Raw genomic sequence first — 13,255 nt, forward strand, 5'->3', positions numbered from 1 at the left:
GCGTTTCCCGCTGCGGCGGCTTGGGTGCCGTAACGTCACGTTGCCGTGAACTTCTGCTTCTCGTTCTTCTGAATTCACGATTCAGCGTGACCGAGCCTTAGGGAAACAACAGCTACAAAAGCATTTGTTTCTCCTCGCGGGCGTCTATTCTCCTGAGCAAATCGAATCACTCCAAGAACTGGGAGAGCAGGAAGACAAACGTCACTGCACCGATAGCGGCGACTCCGGCAAGAAAGCCGGCCACCAGCTGCATTTTAATAACTGAAATATCGGCGTTTCCAACGTCCTGCCTTAGCTGCGGCCCTGTGCGTCCGCTGACAAACGAACCTCCTCAGAAAACAATTTGCATTTCTCAGTTGTATGACTGTGTCCTTAGGTTGGCGATGTCACCTGCTGCCTTTCACATCAGCACTGCCCTGTGGCCAGTAATTAACATTTGTTAAGTCGTTTAGCTTTCCATTTTTTAATAAAATCTTTTCAGTTAAAATTAAATAAATTCACACAACCAGAACACTAAGATCCATCAAGATACACCCCTGGTACGTCTTTCCGGGTCTCCGACGGCGGGTCCTTCGAGAGCAGCGGGGCGGCAGGTGCCGGCAGGGCCTCAGAAGTCGCCCAGTTCTGACCCTTGTATTGTACGCAGCTGGGGAAATGGGGCCGTGAGTGGCTGAAGAAGGAACAAAGACCAGGACGGAGCTGCCGGCCGCCTTTCGAGGGCCCTCGACTGTGCCAGCTAACGCACCGTGACAACTACACCTCAATTCCCCTTTATCCAGGTGGCATCAGGGAAGAGGGAGCCTGTTCAACGCTGCGCTGGCTGGTCGGGCGCGGACACCGACGGAGCGGCGACAGGAACCGAGAGGGGCCCACATCCATTAGCACGACGGGCGATCTGGGCCCCCCGGGACGGCGGCCCGCGTCCGCCCAGCAGGGCGCCGTGCGGAGAGAGAAGCAGCCTCGGCGCTGACCGAGCGAAGCCGACTCTTCACAGGCTACGCGTTTTGCCTCTTAAAGTTGGTGGACATTTTCTCCGCTCCCTACCCCAGCCCGGTGCCCACTCACTCACCTGTAAAGTGCAGAAAGGGGCCTCTTGTTTCCAGGTTTGGGTCTGTAGGGTTTGGGTTCTCCGGCCATGTTGATATCTGGAAGCACAAGATAAAAACACCACGGTTAAGAAACCGCGAAACCACCTGAGGACAGTAAACCGGGACGTTCTGTTTCTTCCCACCATTGCTCTGTGCACACGTCACACGTCGTTCGTTTATTCAACAGGTAGTTTCTGAGCACCGACGGCGGCCAGGCCCACATGCTGAACAGGCCGGGCCCACGCCCCTGTGGGAATCAGCTTCTCCTGGGGAAACAGGCGGCAGGCGGCAGACGTAACGGGCGAGAAGAACGCGCGACGTGTCGGGAGGTGAGCGCCAGAATGAAAAAAGAAAACACTGAACAAGGCGGGGGGATGAGGGACGCCGGCTAAACATGAAGAGACGGAAAGAGAAGAGAGAGGAGACAGGAGAGAGGAGAGAGAGAGAGAGAGAAATATTTTTTAATATGTTTTTATTGATTTCAGAGAGAGGAGGGGAGAGGGAGAGAGAGAAACATCAATGATGAGAGTCACCGATCGGCTGCCTCCCGCTCGCCCCCGACCAGGGATGGAGCCCACAACCCGGGCCTGGGCCCTGACCGGGAATCGAACCCCGACCTCCTGGTTCATGGGTTGACTCTCAACCACTAAATCACACCAGCTGGGCAACTAACGTGATTTTTTTTTTTTTTAGATGGAGAAAAATTAAAAGAAGAAAAAATTTTCCAAGCACATTAGTGAAAAGTAATATCGTTATTTGTGGGATATTTTTGTTTTGTTCCCTTCCCCGGGATTAAATAAAAGTTTAAATAGTTTAGCGACGGCATAGAGACTGCCAGGAAAAGCCATTCAGAGTCTTTATTGCTCGCATTTGGAAGATTTAGGGATCCGTTCCTGTTCCATTGAATAAAAATTCAGGAGATAAAGGAAACAGTCTGTTCAGTTTGACAAGCGAAGGCATGAAACCATACTTCCCCCGGATATGGGCGCCGCACCATCACGACCGGCTTCACAGTTATTACGAGTTTAGAACCTCCGAGCAATCCCGTGAAATAAGCGTTATTCCCACGTCACGTGTGTGGATGCTCGAGAGACCGGGAAACCAAACGGTCCCCACAATAACATCATCAGCTCGGGTCAGGGCGACTGTCTTTGTTACTGAGCTCGGTCCATTGCCAGGCACTGAACTAGTGGGACGGAGGGGGGTGTCCCTGCCCCGGGACAGGGGACAGTCTGAACCTCGACAGCCCAGAACCACAGCCCCCCGGACTCAGGCTAGAGCTTTCCCTACCGTCTCCTGCCTCTTTACCTGATTTGGATGTTACGTTTTTCTCTGCCACTCACGCCTGGCCCGGCTGGGGAAAGCGTCGGGGAAAAGTCATGGACTCTGGGGGCCCAGGAGTCTTGGCATCGCGGAGGCTGTGCCGTGGAAGGGGTGCTGTGGGGGACTGTCCGGCAGCCCTGGGGGAAAAGCATCCGACTCCCAGCTCTTCCTCCTTGGCCAGGTGGGTTCACACCCTGTGGTCAGGCGGGGCTGCCTGGATGCTCTTCCCCCAAAGACAGGACGCCCCAGTCTTGCAAATGCGAGCCCAGCCCACCCCGTGCTCTAAAGCGGGAATACTGGCGAGCGAGAGCAGAGCCAATTTTGTACAAAAGCGAATGGCTCTCTCAGCCTGTTGTTTTCCGCTCTGCAGAGTCAAAGCTAGCTCCGGCGTCTGCAATACGCCCGTAATGGTATGTTAAAATATTCACGGCTACGGGACTGCAACTGTAGTCTCATTTTACTGGGCAGCCACTGAGTTGTGACCATTTTAATGAGCGTTTGGACCTAGTTTCATAAATTAGTTCTGACACAGCACTACGGCCGCTGGCCTTGGTTATTAGAATGCTAATGCCAGGGTCGCTGGTGGGCCCGACTCGAATTTGTTACCACAAAATGCTCTGTGCTCCCTCCCGGGCTCTGTCTGCAAGGGCAAGTAAAAGTGGAAACTCGAACGTCCTGCGGATTACCCGGCAGGCCGACCATTGTCTGCACCTGCTTCCTCCCGGACGGAAACGAGGGTGGAGAAAGTGCGCACCTGTCCACACTTCCAGGGACTCACATCAGCAAAGTTGGCAGAAGCCTCGGCTCTCTCTGTTGAGCTACAGACGCCTGTTTCTTTTCTTATGTCGGTTTTATTCTCCCCCCATCGAAACTCCCGCTCCCTAATTGTCAAAACACCTTCGACTGGCCTTGAGGCGTAAATGGCCGTGAAACCTGGTAAAACTCTGGCTTTGGTGCACAGTTAGCCAAAGTCTAGTTGAAAGAGACTCAGCAGAGAGCGCGCACCTTCCCGCAGGTAGAAGGCCAACCCCGAGTGGAGACAATTGTCAAATGTGACTTAATTCCTATAACTTTCTACTTACAGCTTCTTTCCCCCATCACTTTGTCTCTCACGTGGGATAATTTTTTTGAAGACTGTCTTTCTACACATTTCATGACTATCTCTTAAATCTCTACAAAGGTCAAGACGAAGGACATGTTTCGTTGAGATAAAACCTCTCGGAACCAAACGAGTCAGACATATAATTCGAGTAAACGCTCACCAGCAACACCGTGAAGGTGTTTCGGGCCCCGATTAACGATTTTACAAACATACTGAACGACCTACTGACCTCAGCGACGGAGTCGGCTGTCACGATAATTAACCAAACCCGGTGAAAAAGAACCTCAGCCGTACGTTCATTATTAATGCAAAGACTTAATGTTTTTAATTTCTTTGCATCCCAAGAGTCTTTTTAGTTTCATAACTGGGGACAAAATACTGCTGAAGGAAAGTGAAATTCAACCAACAAGGTGTCTGGATGACTCGTTTCCCTGTAACCTCAGGTTCCCATCAGTGAAGCAAAGTGGACCCCGAGATGTGGCTTCTGCGTCCATCTGCCCCCCCCCCCTTTCTAATTTCTCTCTTTTCTTATGAGTACACACGGACTTATTTTTCTCAGGTCCTTTCCGGGGTCACTTCACATGCAGTGTTTAAAACTCCAAAGCTACAGTGCTTGGCGGTTCATAATTCACAAACACAATGGCGTATCGAAGGTAACGTCGGGCGCTAAGCGCATTTACGTGGAGAGCTGTGTGCTGCTCACAGTCTCCTGGGCGCACAGCGGCGTCTGTCTTCTGCAGGAGTCTGTTGGAAACACAGAGTCCAGGTTGCATCCCAGACCTGAGGAATCAGATCTGCACTTAAAAAAAAAATTATTAAAAATGCTGGCTCTGGGACCCACCACAAACCTTCTGAGACACCATTTCTTAGGTTGGGACCCAGGAACCTGCATTTTTTTAAAAATTGTATTTTAGAGAGAGAGGAAGGAAGAGGGAGAGAGAAAAATTGATGTGAGGGCGAAACATCCGTTGGTCGTCTTCCACGCGCCCGCCGACTGGGGATCAAACCTGCCACCCGGGCGTGTGCCCTGGATGGGAACCGAACCGGCATCGGGCACGGAAGGAGGAGCGCAGGCGGGTCAGTGCTCGTTGGCTCCTAATGAGCGTTCTGAAGGGACAGGACCCTGCGTGTGCGTATGTGGGAAGGAGCCGGGTTCTATGAGCATTATCTGATAGTCCTTGATCACTGCGCTGGTTCACAGAAGATGCCCACGCCTGTTCGTACCTGTAGTTGGCAGAACAGTAGGCCCTGGGCTACATGCAAACCCTGACCCAGGAAACCCGAGGCTCTGTCAAGCTCCACAGCACAGGGGAAGCAGGCTGGTGTTAAGAGCCAAAGATGATCCTAGACTGGGTGGGTCATGGGACCCAAAGCAACAAGGCACTGTGAGGACTCAGCTCCCCTGCGTTGACTGTGGCAATGGAAGAAAGGGCCCCGAGGGCGGGAGAAGCACCTAGAAGCTGGAAAAGATGAGACGGCATCTCCCAAGAAGCCCCAGAAAGAAACATGGTCCTGTCGACCCCGACTTCTGCCCAGCGAGACCTGGGTTGGGCGTCTGACCCACAGGACTCTAAGATACTAAATTCAAATTATTTCATAAGCCACTAAGTGGACGGTAATTAGTTACAGCAGCAACAGAAAACTAACACTGCGCCGTTTTCTCTGCTTGAGTGTGGGCCGGACTCGGAGACTCGCTTCTAATGACCACGGTGCGCGGAAACGGGACGTCGCTTTCCGGATCAGGTTGTCAAAAGACTGGGTCTCACATGAGTTCTCGGGTGAATTCTCACATCCTCTTGGATTTGCCCCTCCCTCCAAGGGAGCCGCTGACACGCCCTCAGTCACCCTGTGGACAGGCCACATGGCGAGGCCTCGAGCCCCACCAGCAACCACGTGGGCGACTTGAAACCCTTACACGATTGTGTCCCCAACTGCCACCTTGATGGCATCCGCGCAGCAGACTCTAAGCCAGACCTCACCCAGGTAAGCAAGCGTAGACCCCAACCCACAGAGCCGGTGAAATAACACCTGTGGTTATTTTAGGCCATGAGGTTTTGCGATACCTTGTGTAGCAACAGGTAAGTAACACGATTACTCTAGATTTTATTTACCTACCAAACGAGAGAAGAGCCAGAGGGGGAAACGATCATCAGGAGGCCCCTGCGCACCAGCTCGGAGGTGACTGCGCACGTCCCGCTGGAAGTTATGGGAGAATCTTCCCAATGTGCACCCATAAAAGCTGACACGCCTATAAATACAGTCAGCTTTTATTCAGGTTATAAATGGAACGAAAACCTCAATGTCGAGAACAAAATTTCTCAAAGCACGCAGCCTTACTAAGAACACGCTCATCCACTTTTACACGTATTTTAACGGCTCAGAGCCGTCACAAGCACTGCGAGTCAACAAAGGCAATTAACCTCTAATTTCCTCTGTTCTTTCTTCTCCTACATTTTTGCTTTTGCCGTGAGGTCTGTGCTTAGCGGAACGAAGCCTGCCATAAACTGAGATTAATTAATGGGCTTTCTACTTTGCCACACAGAACAGTCTCTAGACTGCAATGTGCAACGTCGAATGAACTTTTATATGTGTACATATTTGCATATCTGCTACACAAGGAAAATAACCTGACTTCATGCTACTTTTATGTTGAATTTCAACTGGAAAACGATTATTGAATGAGAGCAGATTTCCCTTTTTTCCTTTATTATTGTAATTTGTGTCTGCTAAGCAAATACATGTACTGGCCACGCTAGAGCACACGGGGAGCAGGCGGATTCCCGCCCCCCATCTTATTTAATTCTGTCGACACTCAGATCACAGCTTATTTTTTGTGAGAAACATCCACTGGTTGCCTCCCGCGTGCGCCCCGACTGGGGCCAGGAGTCGAACCCAAGATCCTTTCGTGTGCAGGTCGACACTCGAACCACTGAGCCACACCGGCCCGGGCAATCACAGCTTCTTGGAAATGAAGTGTGAGCTAACCAAATCCAAGGCTCCTGCATTGCTAGAATATAATCCCCCCAGTCCCGCTTAATATTGACTAGCATATGAATCATCTCCAGGGGCAAATACAGAAGTAATAGGCAAAAGACAGACCGGGGATTTTCCCCCCCCCATGAAGCTGAATGAATTTCCTTGCCTAATGTTGCAGGCAAGGAAAATTGTCTTTTTACAAATTAGTGTCTATTTCATTATTTTCTCTGTGAAATCAGAACTACTTTTACCTTCTGAAACTAACTGCTAAGGAAATTTCCAGTGGATGGAGAGGCGGTGTTTTCACGTGGAATGGCCTCGGCCGCGGTCGTGATATTTAATATCACATCTGATCTGAGTTTAATTATCAGCATTTAGTGCAACATTCATAAGTTATCAAAAATGTTTCTAGCCCTGGCCGGCGTGGCTCAGTGGTTAGAGCGTCGGCCCGTGGACGGAAGGGTCCCGGGTTCGATTCCGGCCGAGGGCCTGTACCTCTGCTGCAGGCTCCATCCCCGGCCCTGGTCGGTGGGCGGCAGGAGGCGACCGATCGATGTGTCTCCCTCCCATCGCTGTTTCTCTCTCTCTCTCTCCCTTCCGCTCTCTCTGAAAAGCAAAATATCCTCGGGTAAGGATTTAAAAAAAAAAAAAAATTTCTCAAGTCCACTCCTATTGGGCAATAACAGCGCAGGCCCTTATTTCTGCACAGAGGAGACGGCTCTTCCTCTCCCAAAGCCCCCCTCTCCTTAGTTTAAATTCTCCCTCGTCAGCGCGCCCATCGCAGGTCATCGCTGCCTCACCAAGAGCGTACAGGTCACAGGGCCGCAGGAAACGTCACATCAGAACGGTCCCCACACCCCGTCCATCGGGTAAGGAGCCGGAAAGAAGAAAATACTTTTTGCACATTTAAAGAAGAGGACAGTGACTGTGATTTGATCCCGAGAGTGATCACAATACGGTCCATTTCGCAAAGGAAAACGGGCTCATCTCCGCAGCAACCGGTCAGCTAGGGAAACGCTAGAGCTGCCTTTTGTTCTGTGTCTGTTATCGTCGCTGCCTCGCCCACGAGGCTTGGGTCATAAATCACGACGAGGAAACCTCATTGGCAGTATGGCTATGAAAGCAGGAGTGTCACTGACGATGCTCACTGCCCCCTCCTCCGAGAAGGGCTCCGGGATCAGCAGGCAACGCGCATGAACCACGCTGTTAACAGGCCCCCCGTCGGGAAGACGGGCCTGCGTTGCCGGCGGGTTCCTAAACTCTGCCCGTCGAGTGGCGTTAGCCACCACTATCTATTCTTTGAAAGGTGACAATTCAAAGGTGGCCAAGCAAATGTGTTTCAGTTGTGGGTGTGAACTGTGACCAGCTGTCACTGTCATTTGAAAGTGTTGACACGTGTTCGCTCCTATCTATGGACAGGACGGGGCCCTCGGTTCACGCATGTTGTTTGGGTAGTTTTGGGGGCTGATCCCATTTTCTTTTCCCTTCATTCTGAGGGTCACCTCTCTGTACATGTGTATGTCCCTACCTCAGACCTCTCTTATTTGCTTTACTCAGTCTTTTTTCTTCTTGATTAGAAATCAGGCCTCTAAAAACATTCCTGAAGCATGTTATCACTCCCTATTTTAAATATCCCTATTGTGTTTTCTGACGGGGGAGGGAGGGCTGTGGATGCCACCGGGGCGATAAAATCTGGCATATTGGCCCAGGGAATGTACATCCCTTATGCTTTATGGGTCTATCACTAATCTCAAACACGCGGAAAAATGTCGGTCGCCTCTATTTGCTCACGGCAATAAATTATAACAAATTTCCCGTAAACCTTTTTGGAAAAGTTCAGCTTCACCGCGGCTCACATGATTTAAAACTCTGTCTTCAGTACTTTCAGCCTAACGACATTGTCAAATGTCAAGAACACTCGGTAAGAGGCTTTCGGGTTTTCCTTTTTCTTTTACAATCTCCCATATTTCACCTTTTTTATAATAGCCGTCAAGTCGGAAAACATTTGCCGTAAAGAATTTGTAAACGAAGTGCTTTACAAATTCAGTCTCGACGTCACTGAACTAGAATCGTGGCCACGTAATTCTATTACTGTTGCGTTAATAATTAAAAATACGTGCGGTTAATATGAAAACAACCTAAGACTGACGGATTACTTACTGTTTCCTAAACAGGCATTTTATACAGAGCGGCACTCACACACGCACTAATCCAGCCACGTCGCAGAATCTACCAATCCCGCAGACACGAGTCTGCCGATTCGACCTAGAACGCGTTACCCGTTTTAGCTTGACGTCGAGAGGGAGGCCCAGTTTGTTCGAGGTGACAGCGTTGGTCAGACGTGTGGACACGGTGCTACAGTAAATAGGAAAGTGGGACCCTTGAGATGTGAAGCACCTGCCGTACATCAGTGTCCCCTCTGCAGCTTGTCCAACAGCGTCCTGCTGGGGGACTGTCCAGCTGTGAAGGAAACCGGTGACCGAAACCCTGCAACCCTTTCCTTAGACCAGTCCCTTCAACCGTGCAGCGGAAGTGGCCAGCGTTTCCGAAGGGGCACTTCTAGCTCGGCGAGGGGGAGAGATCAGCGGGGAAGCCACACGACGTGTCCTCCGGGCGTCTGATGTTCGGCGCTCGCTCGGCTCAGATTCTGTTTCAAACTCTGCAGGAGGCGGGGAGAGGAGCCACCGCAGGGTGACCGGGAGGGGGAGGCGCAGCAGGGTGGGAACCAGCCCGCCGAGCTCCGTCCTGTCCCCAGTCGCCGTCTTGTTCCGGAAGGCCGTCGTGTTCAAGCTCGGAAACACCGGCGCTGATCCCGCGGCCAGCCTGTCTGACGTTAGCTCGCGGTACAGGAGATACGTTTTGAAAACTAGAAGATGCTGTGACGGTCATTTATTTTCCTGGGATTGCCAAGAAATAGCAGATGCTCAGGCCACAGAGGACGTGATAAATTGGCACGTAAGCCTCGTCACAACACACAGCCTGCCGCAGCCGCCGGGAAGGTGGAATCGTTCACGCTTCCCCGGGGGCTTTCCGTTCGGGGAGAAGGTGAAAGCGCGGACTCAGGGAGGGCAGGAAGGACCTGCGGGCGCACTGCTCACAGTGCTGTAAACCCGAGCGCGTGAGTCCGCAGGACCTGCCCCGCGGGGACGCGGGTTTCAGGCGAGCGTCGGGGTCTTCAGCTCAGCACGCGGGGGAAGCGCGGCCTGGCCCAGGCCAGGCCTCCCGAGGACGCGTGTCCCTTCCCCGCGGTCCGTCTCCTCCACCGGGCGCCCGTCCCTCCTCCTGATTCATCTCCAAGACTCAGCGGCGGCCCCCCCATTGCACCGCCCGCCGGGGGCTGCCCCCTGGCCCCCCCAGCGCTGTGAGCGCCCCTCTGTCCCGATCAGGCGCTTCATCGGTTTGCTCACCTGAGTGTTTTCATTTGACTGCGAGCGCGTCAAGGGCAGGCGTCCTGCCTGACGGGACCACGTGTCAACGCCGCCCGCAGTGTCTGACGTGGGCGAAGCAGCCCATGTGCTTTTTCAGAAAAAATAAGACTGATTTTCATGACCCTGACTCGAAGATCACTCTAATGACCTTGGAATGACATGTGGGCACGTTTAACTCTTTTTTTGATGTGCCTGCCCTCAGATGGTGCTATTTCATGCAGATTCTACCAAAGCCTGAAATAACCTTTTCTATAGGAAAGTCTGCTGGATGAATTGAATATTATTTAAGGGAAAGAGCAGAAAGCAAGGTAGTAAAATAGTTCCCTTCAAAGCCTGACTATCACTGGTACACAGGTTAATACTGAGCAATGCTGCCTTAGGGGAATATAACATCAATGTAATATTTATATTTGTTAACGTACTTTACGAGTTAAGACGAAATTAAGTATTTATTTGTCAGTAACAAGAGTTAAGCGTGTCTGTTAATAATGACAACTCCTAGTTTCCAGGGATTCAGAGTTTTTGAAAATATTTTTGTCTAAACGCGATGTAGGCCACGGGACTTGGAACCAGACAGGAATTTCCCTTCCGCTTTCTCTCTCTTTCCTCTTCAAGCTTAATCTTTCAGATGCACTTTGCTCACCCCGAAAGTGGAAATTGTGTACTGCAGAAGTGGGCAGCTAAGGACCCCATGAACGCGGTCTCATTTCAGTACTCATCTTAGCTTCTCTCTGTCTTTCAGGATTGGTAGAATAAAACTCAATGAAACTTTTATTTCAGAGACGTTTTCATATCAGGGGTTGGTGAAGAGACGTGCGAAACCTGCCGTGTGGAAGACGACACCGAGGACAGGAGCTGCGCTAAGCTTTAGGCGGAAAAGCTTTACCGTGGACACAGCGAGGCCCCCGGGACCCTAAGAGACGATAAACAGGATCGAATGTTTTCTTAGAAGACCGAAAATTCTGAATCAACCATCACATCCGATTGTAAACTACCTGAGAAGGGACCCCGAAGCTTTTCCTTGGGGGGGACTCCAGTCCCCCGGGAACAGGAGTGTTTGCCTATAAGACTCACAGGTGGTCGGCAACAGGAAAGCCCGAGCTCTCCGCACGCTCCGCACGTCTGGCTCGCGTTTCTTCCGACTCCTGAAGCTTTTGCGACATCTTAGTTTCTACACCACAGAAATATCACTAAAATTTCCACGGGTCCATAGTCTGTCTTGTACTGTTTTCCTTGTTTGAAGTAATTTCCCAAATTGTACTTGCTGGGAAGAGAAGATGAGCTTTTATTTTTTTATGTGATTTTTTAAAAACACACATATCTTTATTGATTTCAGAGAGGGGAAAGGAGGGGGAGAGAGAGAGAGAAACATCGATGAGAGAGTCATCGATCGGCTGCAGCCCGCAACCCGGGCCTGTGCCCTGACCGGGAATCGAACCCCGATCGCCTGGATCCTAGGTCGATGCTCAACTACTGAGCCAGGCCCGGCCGGGCGAGAAGATGCGCTTTTATATTGTCTTCTTAGCCTAAAAGATGCGGCGGGTTGGCTGCTGTATCTAACTCCTAGGCCACAGCGGGCCGTTGGGATGCTTCACACACACTATCGGTGCTGATGTGGAATTCAGGCGCCTTCGGGAAGAGCACCGACTCTCCCCAGTACGTGAGTATATTTACTGCCCTGAGAAAACTGTTAAACTGGAGCGGTGTGTTAATGATTGTAATTCTCTGTTCCCAGTGAAATGAAAAGGAACTGGTCTCCAATCCCCCTCTGATGTCTCTCTCACTGCTAGGAAGTTCTGTCCGTCGTTAGGGTTGGAGTGTTGCAGTTTTGCGAGGATATTTTGGGAAATAATGTGTCATAATTGCATGCATTTGACTTTGTGGTATTTTGGGACTGACTGAAAAGCTTGTCTCCAAGGAGCAAGGTCAGAAATAAAAACTGCAGTGTCTCAGGAGGCGTCCTGAGTCACATCCCTGAACTTGCATTTTCTCTCTCAGTGTTTGCGTCTTGGGGAAGAGAGCAGGCTTCTCACTCAACCTTGGGCACCGGCATCCTTGTGGGGAGGTTGATTGACATTCAACCCAAAGCTTAAATAACAGCTGGAGAGAATCTCCCTGGGTCCCAATCCAAAGGACAGATGGTCAGTGTCCAGTCAAGCTCCCCAGCCTGAGAAGGAAGCGGGACATGCAGGTACAGCCAGGCGAGAGGCTCACCTGTTTCGATGGGCACCTGCAGGTGGGCCGAGGCTCACCTGGGAGATGCCACGTGGGAAACTCCTGTAGGGGTAAAGGGCCACCGATACGTAGCTCAGCTGAGTTCTCTTTGATTTTAGGAGCCATGGATGGTAGACTTCGTAGAATATATGGACAGGAATTTAAAAAAATTCTTTGTCGGTAAGTTGCACTGGCTTTTAACTCGAGAAACTGTATGGTGAGTTGGACCGGCTTTCTGGCCCCGTCTTTCGTATGCATCTCCCACATTTCTCTACTGCCTTGTGCTGCAGGCCGCAGCGGACAACAGCCTGTTTTCACACGTCTTCCCCAAGCCCGAGCGTTTCCTTTAAAGTCACTTTACTCCGCGTTGGCTCTTTCCGTTTTCATTCCTGGTACCTTGGCGTAACGAGAGCTTCACCGCAGAACTTCCCACGCCGCTCAAGCTTTTACCTGACCTGTAGCTTCGGCACTCACGCCAGCGCGTCCTCACGCACCGTTTCCCCGTTTCAGGGACACTGCTGTTTTCGGGTAGAACAGCCAAAATACAGGCACCGAGGTCAGGTTACTCTTATGAGAATCGTCAGCCCGTCTTTAGTGGCCGATGCGAACAGATCATCACAAAACAATAGGACACATCGTGGCGTTCCAGGACTAAAGGCATTGCTTCTAAAATTCTATTTATAGAATAGAGCTAATGACATGAACTTTTTGCTCTGACAGACAGATATTTCTGTCCACAATACTCCAAATACAATTCTCTTATATCATGCAGCTTGAACAGCAGAGAAATGGTCAGTGAAAGACAATTATAAGACTATCCCTTAAACAGGAAAGAAAAAGTCATCTTTGTCATAAATAGGTTAAACTAATAAACACAGAAACTATAACCAAATTTGTTGTTTTAGCCAATTATCATTTTTAAGTCTTTTTTTTTTTACCCTAAAAATGATTTCATTTAGTCAATTGGTTTTGTTAGAGATTTGAATTAAGTGGTGACACCCACAACGGGAACAGAACATGGAATGAACAACGACAGCGATTCCAGGGTCGGCAGAGCTAGGTCTGGCCGCCCACTTGCTGATTCGAACGGACTGTGCAGAAATGAGACGTTGCAGTCTGTGAAC

At 50.7% G+C, this 13,255-nt stretch overlaps 1 protein-coding gene across 3 annotated transcripts in view; it reads right to left on the bottom strand.

Moving 5' to 3' along the window:
• Positions 1-13,255, bottom strand: part of RALYL (RALY RNA binding protein like) — a 216,325-nt gene that overhangs the window by 33,549 nt on the left and 169,521 nt on the right. For all 3 annotated transcript variants that reach the window (XM_016198919.2, XM_016198920.2, XM_087825254.1), the window contains one exon: positions 1,070-1,145. In XM_016198919.2, the coding sequence (XP_016054405.1) occupies positions 1,070-1,145 (76 nt within the window). The remainder of the gene's footprint in view (positions 1-1,069; positions 1,146-13,255) is intronic.

Source organism: Miniopterus natalensis, chromosome 16, assembly GCF_054644295.1.
Source record: "Miniopterus natalensis isolate mMinNat1 chromosome 16, mMinNat1.hap1, whole genome shotgun sequence".
Classification (NCBI taxonomy): Eukaryota; Metazoa; Chordata; class Mammalia; order Chiroptera; family Miniopteridae; genus Miniopterus; species Miniopterus natalensis.